The sequence below is a fragment of the Varanus komodoensis genome, unplaced genomic scaffold, assembly GCF_004798865.1.
Source record: "Varanus komodoensis strain SLA01 unplaced genomic scaffold, ASM479886v1 scaffold11, whole genome shotgun sequence".
NCBI classification, from domain to species: Eukaryota; Metazoa; Chordata; class Lepidosauria; order Squamata; family Varanidae; genus Varanus; species Varanus komodoensis.
This window is the reverse complement of record NW_025335317.1, coordinates 34,157,733-34,171,839: the sequence shown is the minus strand read 5'-3', so window position 1 is coordinate 34,171,839 and position 14,107 is coordinate 34,157,733. Positions and strand designations below refer to the sequence as shown.

At 45.7% G+C, this 14,107-nt stretch overlaps 1 protein-coding gene across 3 annotated transcripts in view; it reads left to right on the top strand.

The window, feature by feature from the left end:
• LOC123018159 overlaps positions 1 to 14,107 on the top strand; it is a 28,153-nt gene that overhangs the window by 1,744 nt on the left and 12,302 nt on the right. For 2 of the 3 annotated variants that reach the window (XM_044420007.1, XM_044420005.1), the window contains exon 2: positions 5,866 to 5,987. In XM_044420007.1, coding sequence (XP_044275942.1) covers positions 5,866 to 5,987 — 122 coding nt within the window. The remainder of the gene's footprint in view (positions 1 to 5,865; positions 5,988 to 14,107) is intronic. The other variant, XM_044420006.1, reaches the window with a different exon arrangement.

The following is a 14,107-nucleotide window of genomic DNA, read 5'->3' as shown; positions in this document are numbered from 1 at the left end:
TAGTATTCAAACAAGGATCTAAGGGAATTTTTTTGGGGAGGGGGTGAATTTTCTTGGACTCCTTTCATGCAGTTCCTTTTCCGTTAAAGTTTTGCAAATAGGGGTATAGGTGGAATGGTATTTGTTATTAGATAAATGTAGGTTGATACAAGAGTTTATAAGCTTCTGAAGATGTCACCTGTTTTTCCTATGAAGATTTCCATGAATCTAAAAACCTTGCATTCTCCTTGACCAAGCTGTTGGCCCTTTTAATTATTTTGAATAAAAAAAAGGAAGTGGCTTTCTAAGAAAGCAATTGCTCCAGGCGTTTTCATAAGCCAAACATTGTCTGGAACTAAAATAGGCTTCCAGGTTCACTATCTCACTACTCAGGATTGGTAGTTATCAGCCCCATTAGTATTTCTGTTGCACCCATTTTTTTCCCTCAGGGAATGTAAAAGTGATACAGAGATCATCAGACTGTAATTTATTTAACAAGCTTTTGAGTTTCATGGTTACAGTGTTCTGTGATGCCTGAAAGACAGTGATATCTGACCACAGATATTAATGAATAAACCATCTATTGTAGATGATCATCCAGCCCCTCCTTCGGTCAAAAAGTCCATTAGCTTATCTGGAAAAAAATTATTATTCAAATCAGTTTATATTCCACTTTTCTATTTAAAGATGCCCAAAGTGGCATCAAAAGTCAAAAATAAGACCAGTGTTAATCAAGGACCAAGGTTAGAAAACATATCAGTAAAATAGACTTGGGACAAAGTTAACAAATATATCAGATGCATTTCACCCACCAAATAAAAAATGTCTGCCAGAACAGAAGTGTTTCTAAAGGCATTAGCAGATGCTGAACAGAGGTGCTTTATAGATTTCCAGAGCAGATAGTTTTCATGGAGCAGGCTGAGCTATAAAGAAACCTCTGTCCCACACTCCAACCAACTCTGCTTGAGATACTGGGTGGGATACATAGAATATGAAAGTGGAGAATTCAGCCCATACGTTTCTCATCTGAAGCAAGCATCTTAGCCTAGAAACCAGTATTCCCCATTTTGGAAGTGTTGCATTCAGAAATTGCCCTGCTCTGTACAGATCACTAGAATTATACAGTTGGAAGGGACCCCAGTGTGCTGCTGATACAGGGAATCCAGAGGGGAAGCAAATTTGCTCCATCATCTATATGTAACATCTACTAATTTATTTTAAGGTAGCTATCCTATTACATCTTACTAGCCTCTTCCTCACACTAAACATGCCCCATTCCATCAATATTTCCTTATAAGACTTGGCCTTCAGGCCCTTTACCATTCTTATTGTCATCCTCTGGATGTGTTCCAGTTTGCCAGTAGCCTTCCTAATCATCAGTGCCTAGAACAGCACACAATGTTCCCGGTGAGGACTGCCCAAAGCACAATAGAGTGGTACCATTATTTCTCATGATCTGGACACTTTTCTTTTGAAGCAGGTTACAGTTGTATTAACCATTTTAGTTACTGAATCACACTGCTGACTTACGTTTAGCTTGTGATCTGCTGAAACTCCTAGAGCCTATATTTATATGTATCCCATCCTTTATTTGTGCATCTGGCTTTTCCTGCTTAACATATAGAACTTTGCATTTATCTGTGCTGCTGAAACTGATTTTGTTAGTTCTTCACTGTGTCTGGATCTATACTTGTTTACTTGAATTTATTTATGAAATAAATTAGTTGTATCCCATGGTGGTTTAGTCTTAGCTGAAAGTGCTTCCTCTTGTTTAAACCGTGGTACCCAATTTCTGCTGACCCTCTCCTTCTCCTTTAGCATCTCACCACCCACCCCAATTCCACGGAAAACTCCTGAGGGTCATGCCACACTTCTGAGACAGAATAGGATCACACAGAAGGCTGTGGTAGGTAAGGGAGCTTGCTGCAAATTAGGTGCCCCAATCTGCATAGAGGAGGCGTTTTTAGCTAAGGTAAAGCCACTATTGGATACACTCCTTAATCTCCTCAGCATTTTTTGTTACATGTAATTAGCTCTAGAGAAGGAATGCCATAAAGGTTGATTGAAACAAATAGAAGCCCAGAACTTCTACTAAGTTCTGCTGATTCCACTTGGTAGAAAGAGGGCAATTTCCCATCTGCTAATTAGATTTTTCCATCGGATGTTGGTAATGATAAATCAGTCTGCTGTATGCATGAACTAAGATGCTTTTTTAACAAAACAACAAAATGAATACATTTTGAAGAGATAGGGGTTCTTGGGACACAGCCTTCAATTTTACAGATCAAATTCTTTAGCAATAGGTTCTGAACTCCTGATAATGCAGGCAAAAGCCTCACACTGTGGGCTGCATTTGTACGTAATGCTAAGCCATAATTTTACGTTACCTATAGTTTGTAGCTTTAGCCATGATCTGTCCTTCAGATGAGCAAACCACAGTCTTGTTTCCTATTTCTGGTCAGTTTCTCTTCCCTACCCTTGATTTTGGCAGCCTTCAGGGAGGTTTCATTTTCAGGCATCTCCTGCTGGGCACCTGTGTTTCAGGGCAGATAGCAGTTCTAGTAAACCAGGGATAAGCAACAGTTCTGGTTTCAGACATTGCAACAAGCCATGGTTTAAATAAATCAGACTTTGCACGTCAACAACCACCCCATCCTGGATTACAATTATCATCTTAATCTCTTGTGAGGTTAGGAAATAATATTGCCTAGCTTTCATAGAAGGCAGAAACCTGAGTCATTTGGAAATAAAGAGATTAAACTCACAATCCCAAATCTATTTGTTCAGTTCCTCTTAAAGCTAGCAGGACTTCTATGAAGTAAGCAAGAAGTGAAATCAGAGACTGGCAAGACCAGAAGCGGAGTCCAGTTTCTTCTACAGCAGTTTACCTGCTGACGTTTTCACTTAATTTTTCAGGAAGTCCCACAATAACCTCTCCCCATTTCTGACAGGAAAACAATAACAATACTTTAAATAATAATGTATTTCCCTTTCATGACACACAGAATCAGCTGTCTGAAGCTATTATTGTACTTCGCTCAGCCTAATGGTAGGGACAGTCTGGCTGTGCACCGTACCACCTTGGGCAATCAAGCTAGGCTTCCACAGTTAGCATTCAAAAACACTTTTGGTGCAAAGAAAATGTGTGTGTTAGTAAAAGGGCTGTGTTTTCCCCCCGTCATCTGGCTTTTTATGTGGAGGGATTTTAAAAATACACATTTTGGTGAAATATCCAGTCATATGAGCACAGACAGTATGTCAGTGAAAGCAAACTAGATGTGATTGGATCTCTGGACATCTTTTCCTTTGTTTAAAGGGAGCTGGAAAGGGGAGAAGGATCCAGTTTGGATCTGGGCCATAGTGGCAGAGGTAAAGAAAGTACCTCTGCATTAGTTTTTATTATGTTTTGGTTTACAAAATTTGCAGAATATAAAGTGTTGGGTAAAAATTTCTCAGCAGCTTAGCTGTATAGGTGGTACCTCAGAATCAGTCAGTCCAACAACCTCCTTGCAAACAGCTAAGCGGGGATATCATGGATAGGGCATTTGGAGGGTTTTCATGCATAGGCTTGCCATAAGTGAGAGAAGACTTGAAGGCTCCCTGGAATGAACCCTGCTTATCCATGCCCTGCACCTTTAATGGCTCCTCAGAGCTCTTTTGCCTGGCAGGTGCATTCCAAAGCACCTGGAGGACTCCTATATAAATAGGAATATACTACTATCCACTACCTGTGGTTAGTTTCCTGCCCACTCATCCTTTCCTGCTAAGGTCTGTTGCACTCATAGATAATAATTGGGAAATGTTGCGCTGTGCTTTTCTTTGTTCCATGGTGGGTATTCAGAGTGGTAGGGCAAAGGAAGAAGATGGACTTTCGTCTGCGTAAGCATAACAGTGGCCACACGGTACCCATGCAAAAAAATGCAGCAGCTATCTCTGCCCACATACCCAATTTTGCTATAAGCAGAGCCAGAGGTCCAATTGAGCAGAGGTGCAATATGCTAAGAAAGAGGTGCTGAGGAGGCTACAGCAAGTGGGGAAAAGACTATCGAGGGCTGTTGGCCTTATATTACCTCCAGTATCGGAGGCAGTCTGCCTCTGTATACCCATTGCTGGGGCACATGAGCTCTCGCACTCACATCTTGCTTCTGGGTTCCCACCGGCAGCTGTTTGCCTGCTCTGAGGACACTGCAGGCCTTCAGTCTGATCCAGCCTGGTGGTCCTTATGAAGTAAGAGCCATACTCACTAGGAAGGACTTGGCTCTAGCACCTCTGGGTCTCTGGTAATCTGACTGGGGAAAAAAAATTGCATTTTTAATACTTTAACAAACATATTGAATAGCCCACCTATTAATCCTTTTTCATTTTAGTTATATTCATTTTAGTCCTTCATGTTAATCATGTATGGCATATTGATGGCCTGAAAAAAGAACAACTTATCGTTTTGCTAGGCAGAAGCTTTTCTGTTTAATCAGCTGAGGACAATTTTTAGCAAGTTTTTCTTAGAAGGTTGGGATAATAAAATAATTCATTGACTTTCTTTGCTTTCCCCCCTATATCTATCAATGCTGGAACACAGTGTAAAGCTCCCAGATGTTAAACCAAAAACTTCAGCTTTTGCCATTATAATGAGCATTTTTTTCAAACGCATTTAAATCATTGTGCATTTAAATTGGTTGGTTGGTTGGTTTTCTTAATTGAGATTTTATTAGGGTTATTATTACATTAGATTTAGTTATGTGAGGAACCCAAGGTGGCTTACATAGCTCTGTTTTAAACTCCAACAACAACCCTGTGAGGTAGGTTGGGCTGAGAGTGGCCCAGAGTCACCAAGGGAGCTTCATGGCCAAGTGGGGACTAGAATGTGGCTGTCCCAGGTCTCACCACCACATCAGCTCTCCTTTTACATAAACCCTTTTTCTGTCAGAGACTGGGATACTGACTAGGGAAGAAAGTTTGGAGCAATAATGGCTACTAGAATGGTGGCTAGTAAGTTGTTGCTTTACAGCATCTCTTAGCAGAGTTTTGTGGGACCGTTTTGATGTTGCTTTCAAGGCTGGAATGAGTCATCAGTCACTTGTGACTATCAGGGGCCTTGCAGGACTTGATTTCCTGGGGTGCAAGCCCCAAATTTCTTTCCCAGATACATAAATATGTTCCACTGAGCCCTGGATATCCACTGGTGTCAGTGGAAGTTTTGCTTCTCAGCTTAATTGCCTGGACTGGGGCTGGGGAGGATTTTGAGAGGAATTTCGACAGGCAAGGGAAATTCTGCCTCTTTCCTCCCCCTTCCTATTCACCACCAAAGTTCACTCTGCATAGCAGGTAAGCTTAGAAAACTCAGTTTCCTTTGTCTCTGGGATAGTCTAGGTACAGACTAATTGTATGCTTTGTTTGAGATGATCTTAAAGAGACATTAACTGGCTGTGCCCTCTTTAAATAAATGCTAGTCATTATTCATACCTTTACCTGTACAGAGATAAACTAGCATGTTGAGTTCTGTGCAAATTTGTGTTGGGGCTGGACTCGATGGGGCTGGACCCCAAATTTTTACAGGGTCTAGTAATGACTCTGGGGTCTTTGCAGGTTCCCTTATCATAGTTTGGAAAGAACATGGTTACGGCCTCTCATAAGATCACCCCCTTGTCCTTCTCTCCCCCCCCTCCTTTTAATTTCCTGGGGTGACCCAGGCCTTCCCAAGGTGGTGCCTTCCATCTGCGTTGAGCCACCACTCACCATCCCAAGCAACAGGCAACCGGAGGAGCTGTAGTGCCCCACATCTGGAGGGCACCGGGCAGGGGCAGTTGCTGTGAAATGTACCGGCGCCCGAGGCCAGTCTGAGGCTGTGCAGTGCCCTCAACCGTATCTCCCTGTTCCCTTCTTTGCCAGCAGTTTCTTCCTCTGTGTTCATCGTGGCCATTTTGGTGCTGCTGCTGCTTTTGTACCACCGAGACCCTCTGTGCTGCCAATTTCTGTGCTCTTGCCGCTTCTTCCAGAGCCCCAGTCAATATGTGAGTATCTCGTCTGCCTCTTCTTGCAGTTTATCCAGTTTATCTTGCCCATTGGGCTGATTATCAGGCTGATCCACCCACCTGCCCACCCTTGGTCCTGGATAAAGAGCGCATTGGACTGAAGGAGACGTGGTGCACCCTCCGCGGGCTACCTATGCATGGCCCTGATCTCGCTGTTGGCACAGAATAGCCTCGTTTTGCTTTCCCTTGGCTGGAAAGCAGCTCGGGGACTATTTGCAGGCCTCTCCTGCGGCGCTACAGTGTTGGGCACCAAGGGGCACCGAAGCTCCCTGCCTGCTTCCCACTCTGTCTACAAACAAAGCCCTTTCACCTGCGCCTGTCCCCAGTTGGCAGCTTTTGAGCAGGGATTGTACTGTCAGGGGGCGCATTATTGAAGGGTGAGAGCACGATAAGGGAACACTTGGAGTGACTCACGTCGCCAGGGCAATGACGGGCTCCCTCTGTGCCAGAAAGAACTATGCCCCTCCCTAACTCTTTGGCTCTCTCTTGCACGGCCAGGCCTCCTTCCTTTTTCTTTCTTTCTTCCTTCTTGCAGGGATGGAGCACAGTGGGGAATGCTACTGTAAGGCCCTGGCAAACTCAGACAATGCCACTCTCGGCTGCTGGTCTCCCGGCAACCAGCATTATACTTTCCACAGCTCACAATTGGGGACAGCCGGAGAGAGAACATTCTCCCCTTGTTTTCCCCCTCCCTCACACACATGCAAGCACTTTTCATGAGTGATATGCTCTGTCAAGAAACTGAGGAAGGGAAGCAGCTCAAATAAAAGCGGGCTACTCTCTGGCATGCCCTCCACCACCCTTGGCCATGTGGGACATTCAGAAGAGTCAGGCTTGGGCAGTTTTCGGAAGCAGGGCTGGCCAAGACATTTGGCTGCCTAAGGCAAAAATGTGGCACTCCTCTCCCACTCCGCATACGTAGAATCAGAGCGAGTTCAGAAGGGGCCTCCCGGGCCATCTCGTCTGACCCCCGGCTCCAGCCGGCTCTGCTCACGACATGCCCACCATGTGCACGTCCAGCCTATCCTTGAATGCCCTCACCGAGGGGGCCTCAGCCACCTCCCATGGAAGCCCGTTCCATACCCAATGCAGAAGCCAGTTGGAATGATGGTTGAATCACTGTCCACAGGGGAGTTTCCTCTGCCCTCACAGCTCCATTCTCTGATATGAATCCTGCAGAGACTTTTTCCAGGTTTTCCATAACAAGGAACTGACTCCATTGTTTATATATATTCATACTTAAAACGTGTGTAAATCCCAAGTTGCCCACAGTTCATCAGTAAGGCTGAGCTTGAGAATGATCCATCCACACCATGTGACAACCCCCCCCCTTCCAATCACCCCCTTTCCATTCTATGGCTTGCGTTCTAGCAGAGTTCCCATGTGCACAATGGCTGCAGAATTACACACACGCACACGAGAAAGAAAATAAAATCTAGTGTGGAGATGAAACAATAGGGAAATCTTTGTTCAGTAAATTCCTGAGCCCTGGATAACTGTTGCAGGCACAGATGCCTTGACAGAAAAACACACTGGCAATCTTCGCCTGCCCCCACACTAGGGTTCCCAACTTGCTTTTTTAACCAGCTACTGCTCTTGAGCTTTTAATAGCAGCTTGATCTGGAAATGAGAGCGGGGGTGAGGACTTCACCTGCTGATTGCTATAGACCAAGCTCTCATCAGAGGCACAAGAACAAGCCAGCCTGGTTTTCTTCCTAGTCAGCAGGCCTCTCACTGCATGCCATGATCCTTTTTTTAGGGGTGAAGTAAAGAACCCCAGGAGAAATAGAGAGATTTCACTATGCTGCAGGGATTCTGCTTGCTCTTCCAAATTATGGGAAAGGGGATGGCTGAGGAAGCCGATTCTTGCTTCTAAGCCAAATGGCAAGGAGAGCCACAAGAAAGGTTGCAAAGAAGAGTCAGGGAACTGGTAGAGGTGAAAGAGTATAGAGAAGAGAATCAGCACGGGACTCCCGTGCTCTTTGTTTGTTCCACTCCCTTCACCACTGCATTCCTCAACTCGCTGTCCTCCAGATGTGTTGGACTATAGAGCTCATAATCCTCAGCCGGCAGGATCAGGCTGGAGACGTGATGCGTTCTAGCCTGACACTTCCGGAGGGTGTCAGCTTGAGGAAGCCTCCTTTACCTGGTCCAGGAAGGACTGGCTCCGAATTAAAACACGTGTTTCTCTTTTCTGCCCAAGTCAAGAAATGTAATAGGGACCAATAATGGTGGAGAGACTTCCCCATCTCCCTTTCACACTTCCCTTGAGTGAGCAACGAGTGAGTAAAGGCCAGAGTACGAACCCCACTGAACGCAGTCGTGCTGCTGCTGCGGCTGCTGAATAGCAGCCATGAGGAGGGATAGTGGGATCGGGACTGTGGCATGTCTGAAGGGAGGGTTTAACCTGTCCACCCTGTGCTACAGTCCAAACAAAAATCAATTCCCCAAACTGCTATTTGCTGTGGGAGGGAAGCTACTATTAGCAGCATCTATAGCAACTCCCTTCCCATAGGCTCCAATCCTGATCCAGCCCCTGTAGTTGCTTTTTAGGAAAGACAAAAACCAGGTATGTCCCATAATGTATAGTTTGGCTTTTAGAAGTTGTAAAGTCGTCTCATCTTCTTTCCTGGAAATGCATGATCAGGCAGATTTTAAGGGAGCAGCTCTGGCAAATAATATTGCAGGACTTCATTGCTGGAAGGTCATTGCATTAGTATCTGTCCCACCTTTATTTCCTGTGGCTGTGGCCCCTTACTCATTGTGACGGTCCTGTCTTTCGATGGCTTCCATTTGATGGAGCCTAGAAAGGCCTTCTGTGTCTAAACTTGGTCTCCACCCCATTCTCCTGCAGCTGCTAGGAGTTTACTGCCATCTTTCTAAAGATTCCTCATCTACACTCAGAAGAGCCAAATTTCTTCTTTTATCTTTTAACAAGTGGAAACGTTTTATGGAAATGTGCAGCTTTAGAGGGACTTAGTGAATTTGCTAATTGAGATGTCATGAATCATCTAATTACTGTGGAGCAACCACCTGAGAAGTGCTTTGAAGTGGGTGATACCTGTTCAGCCAAGAGTTTTGTGAATCTGCAATGCTGGTTTCTTCAGGACAACCTTTTCCCAAGAAGCTTTTTGCATCATGTTTACCCCCAGTCTAGGGTGAAAGACTGCCTTCGTTTTTGTCAGACAGCCTTGGGCACAGATGAAGGAGGACTTCTGCACTTTGTGCACACAGTCCAGAATTAGCCCAGTCATTATGGCCAATTTCTGAACCATTTATGGACAGTCAGTGCAGGTCATGTCAAGATGACTTGCTTGGTGGGAGGGTGCCTCCAGTCACTCCTGGATTTTTTTGCAGGAGTAAATGCAAGCTTCCGGTCCAACATTACCCCAGCCTGAGAGCTTTCCAAGTGCATTGTTTTCATCTCCTGAGAAACTGAAGCCAAGTCGCATGACCCTGAGCTCGTGGCAGCATGTCACTGGAGGAGAGAGAGAGCCCCGGGCACTCTGGTACAGTAGCCACTCAAGCACTTATGGCAATGCCTCCAGCCTCCAGCCATGCAGTGAGATGTCCAATAAGCCCAGTGATTTCAGGGGGAGCACGTGTGTGCTTAATATGCAGTTGTAACCTGTTGTCAGCTATTGCCCAAGCCAGTGAAAGGAAACTCTTGGCAGGCGTTTAGGCCAGCAGTGTTCAACCTTAAGGTTCCTCTGCGGCTTCCCAGGCAGCCACGCCACCTTTCCCTGGTGCTACGCCTTTGCCCCCAACCACTCATACTTTCTCGGCTTAACAGTTCAAATGCATCTTCTAAGGCTCAGTTATTAGCAGGAAGAGCTTTATGCTAAATTATACTGGCATTTATTTTTGGTATTTTGGCCCCATTCCTTTTGCCCAGCCCCATCCAAATCATCGCTGGCATGTGACCCCTAAGGGCTTCCTCAGAAGTGAGCTTGGCCTTCTGGCGGAAAGAGGTTCCCCACCCTTGCCTTGAGCTAGCAGATCTGTTGAAACAAATGGACTTAAGCTAGCATTGAATAACAATGCACAGAACCCAGTTTGTTTTCACATTCACTGCATGGCTGGAACGGTCTCTGAAAGTAGGTTGGGTGGTGCTAAGTGCATTGAAAACATGGGACTGTGGCTGGTGATGAAGCAATTGCCACATCCATACTCCGTGTGGATCAGCCTGCCCAAACTCGGGGCCATGTGAATCAATACCCAGGTGTCAGGTAGGTTTGCAAACCAGATGGAGACAATTTGCTTGTGGCTCACCTTTCAAATCCCAGATTTAGCTTTCAGACAACAGAAATCTGGATTTGATGCTTTTGTTCCAAAGGGGATTAATGGGATGATTGCAAAGGTCTGGTGTCTCAAGATCAGACTGTAGCGCCTATGGAGGCTTATCTCAAGGCAAAGGTACACCTAGCTTCTTGAGTTCGGGAAAAGGAGGGTGAGAAATAAAGCCAAGGATTTGATCACTGGTGGGCATTTCAGCTCACAGTCCACTCTGGCTAGTAACTCTGCCAGACATGGATCATCACCGTGTCCTCACTTTCCCATCTCTTGACTCAAAGAGGGTAATTTTGCCGGAGGAAGATCTGACCTGCCGGTAGGCAGGTCTGTGCCGATTTGAATTCTGCTCTTGATGTTAGAATTCGCTTATCTTTTTCTTACAAGGCCAGTATTTCTGTGATATATAACCAATATGATGGTATGCTGTGACTCCATTCTGTCCTGCTCACTCTACCATTTGCTCTCCCCCTTCATCCTGGCTGTCCCTTGTGATGGATCCCTTTGTGCTTGTGCACATATCATAGGATATTTACATAGCAGTGACTCACTGAATTTAAAGGCCATGGGAATCAGGGTTGGGAGCAGGGGCTGAGTTTTAGCACCCTTGCTAGAACAGGAGGGCTGGCCACTGTCACTGAAGAATTTCTGTTGTGTTCAAGCCAAAACACTCCTCACCAGAGCAAACAGGCCGCAGAGATCAGACACAGAAGGAACAATGTGGGGAATTTCTGGAGATGATTCAGTGTTATCTCTAGTCTTGCTGCCTTGATCACTGCTGCCAATGCCATCATAATTCCTAGGATAAGATCCCACCACAGCATGGAATATGGTGATAAGCATTTAACTGCTGCCATCTACAGGGGTAATTACATAAGCAGATAACAGGGTAGTCTGTTAAAGAGAAATTTACTAGCACTGTGTGCAGCTGTCCTTCAAATATATGAAGCACCAGGTTGGCTCACACATGTAACTAGTCATATTCCAAGATGGGAAGTGTTGGATTACACACCTTAGCAGAGGAACAGACGGAACATAAGAACAGCTGTGCTAGCTGAGATTAAAGGCCTCCCTAGTTCAGCCTTCTGTTCCCACAGACAGACCGTCAACCAGAACATGAGTACAAGAGCACTCCCCTGCTTGTATTTGCTGGGAAAGGCTATAGAGAGGCATATGGCCTCGGATTCTGGAGATGGCATACCGCCATCACGTCCAGTAGTCATGGGTAGATAGCCTCCTCCTCCAGGAATTTGACTAATCCTCTTTTAACACCATCCAAGTTGGTGGCCATCTCTGCATCTGGAGGTAGTGAATATTTCAGTTTAATGATGTGCAGTGTGAAAAGTACTTCCTTTTCTCTGCCCATTCTCTGAATGGTATCTTCTACCATTCAGCTTCATTGGCTTATCCTGGGTTCTTGTACTCAAGCCATGCATAATTTTGTGATCTCATGTCACTCGCTTTTTCCCTAACCTAAAATGCCTTAAGCACTCCCCTTGGAGGGGAGTTGTGTCCGTTCCTTAATAACGTTGGGTGTCCTTTTCTGTGCTACAGGACCTGCTGGTAGGCACCTGGGAGAACAGGTGATCAGCAAGGGTTTCAGACTCCTAGTTACTTAACAAAAGCCTCAACAGCCAACCCTCCCCCATTTCTGAATGAGGTTAATGCTCCCAGGTGAGATTTTTACTCTGCCATCCCCCAACCTCATTTGTGGAATTTGTCGGGGCATCCAAGTGAGGTTGTTTCCACTAGTAACCCACCTATGTTTTCACCCATGTCATTGCAGAAAATCTCATGGAATTGCCACACAGAACTTTTGGAGTGGTAATACTAGGAGCCTTCCATCTGGAAGCACCCAAGAAATGGTTTGGAGAAAAATGAATCTAGTGCAAAATAAAGCAGATCCCACAAGACTGAAATATGCCTGCCCTGGCTTGAAAGACTGGAGACCAGCTCTAGCATAAGGCAGGGGTGGAGGGTGTTTGGCAGTAAGTCACATCTGCACTTCATTTGCTTTGGACTACAATTCTCAGTATGATGAATAGCTGGGCATGCTGACTGGGGCTGATGGGAACTGTAGTCCACAACATCCATTTGTGGGGAGACTGGCTTGATGAAAAGTGAATGGCTTCAGCGAATGGTGCCCGGTGAGTGATTCGGGCGGGGTGGGGGGGCAGAAATAGCTCCATGTTGTTGACCTGCTTGCAGAACACTTCGCAGTTGATGCTGCATCACACGAACAGGCAAAAGATGGTGGCCTGCACACCCAGTTGTAAGACACTTGGGATCCTGGCTCCCTGTGTACTTACCCTCCTGATCTAGGAGGGGGCACAGTTACCTTGTTTATGCAGCAAGAGCAGGCCTGAGTCAGTACCTTGAGAGAGACAAACTTTGACACACATTCATTGCGCAGGGATCTTTATCAAGGTGCAAAATATTTGTTTGAGAGGTATGTTTACGTGTCTGTGTGCTTACTGCTTTTATTACACTGATATCCCACAATTTCCTTCAAGGAGTTCAAAGCGGTGTACGCAGATCTCTGCTCCCTGGCCCAGCAATTCCTGTTCTAATAGCAACTCCTGTAAAACTAAGAGACTGTGACTGACCCATGGCCACCATGAGCTTCAGGGCCAAGAACTATCTGACACCCAATCCAGGGTTTCAGATCTCTAATAAATGTTCTGATCCCAGTGGAAAACCCCCACGCTTGCAGGCACCTTCTCTTTGCGTGCATTTCTGGGTTTGACCAAAGGGGCTCAGGCTGGGAGGACTGTCTCCACATTCTACAGTTCAAGCAGCATGGAAAGAAGGAGGGGAGTTCTTGGATGCACCCCCTGCAAATCCTTGAAACACCCCTCCAGCACCATCCAGCTGAAAGAGATGTGAGGATGGAGGTGCAGTCTGGGGTTGCCATGGAAAGGTGCAGTCCTGTGCCAGAGATTCCTCTTCGGTAACATTAGTGGACAGTTTAATTAATCTCATGATCTGACGCCACTGTATTGCGCAATTCCTCACTCGGCCTCCATAGCACTGGTGGTGGCAGCGCACTCAGCCTGCTGACATGAGAACGGGAGGTGAATTGGCCTAGGGAAAGGCTGGGTGTCGGGTGTTCCCCAGTCTCATTTTATGCAGCGTTCAGGGTAAATTCGACATTTAACCGGCAAGCCATCAGTCCAGACATCTTGCAAGAGTGACCTGGTGCTTCCTTGACAACCCTGTGGGTGGGAAGGATGGGAGAGAAGGAAAATAGGGTGACAGAAAGACAAAATTGTATTTTGTGAATTGCTGTGAACTGCCCCGAGAGAGTTGACTATTGGACAGTATAAAAATAAGAGAGATAAGGGGTGGCCTTTGCCCCGCCCATGGCGGGCCACAAATTGCCCATGAGGGAATGCAGTTCTCAGCAGAAGAAAGGTCACCCGGCCCTGGACAAAAGGGTACAATGGGTGGAGGGATGTGAGCTGCTTTTTTTAAAGCAGCAGCTCCATGTGGTTTTCATTTTTGTACTATGGAGTTCCCCTGTGGGGGGAAATGCGTGAGAATGAATTACTACATTTCTATGCATGATGTTCATCCAGCACCTGACACTGGATGTTTTAGTGAGGGTCCCGAATGTGTTACTGCAATATTCTGAGTGGTTTCTTATCCCATAAATGTATTTGTGCAGCATTTAGAACTGCCTCTGTGGAAAGGGTACAGTAGTTTCCGCATTTTTTACAGATACTTCTGTTCTTTACAATATGGCACTTTACAAACTTGCTCCAGATCTGGAAATCCAAAGCAGAAATTTCAGCTTGTAATTAAAAAAA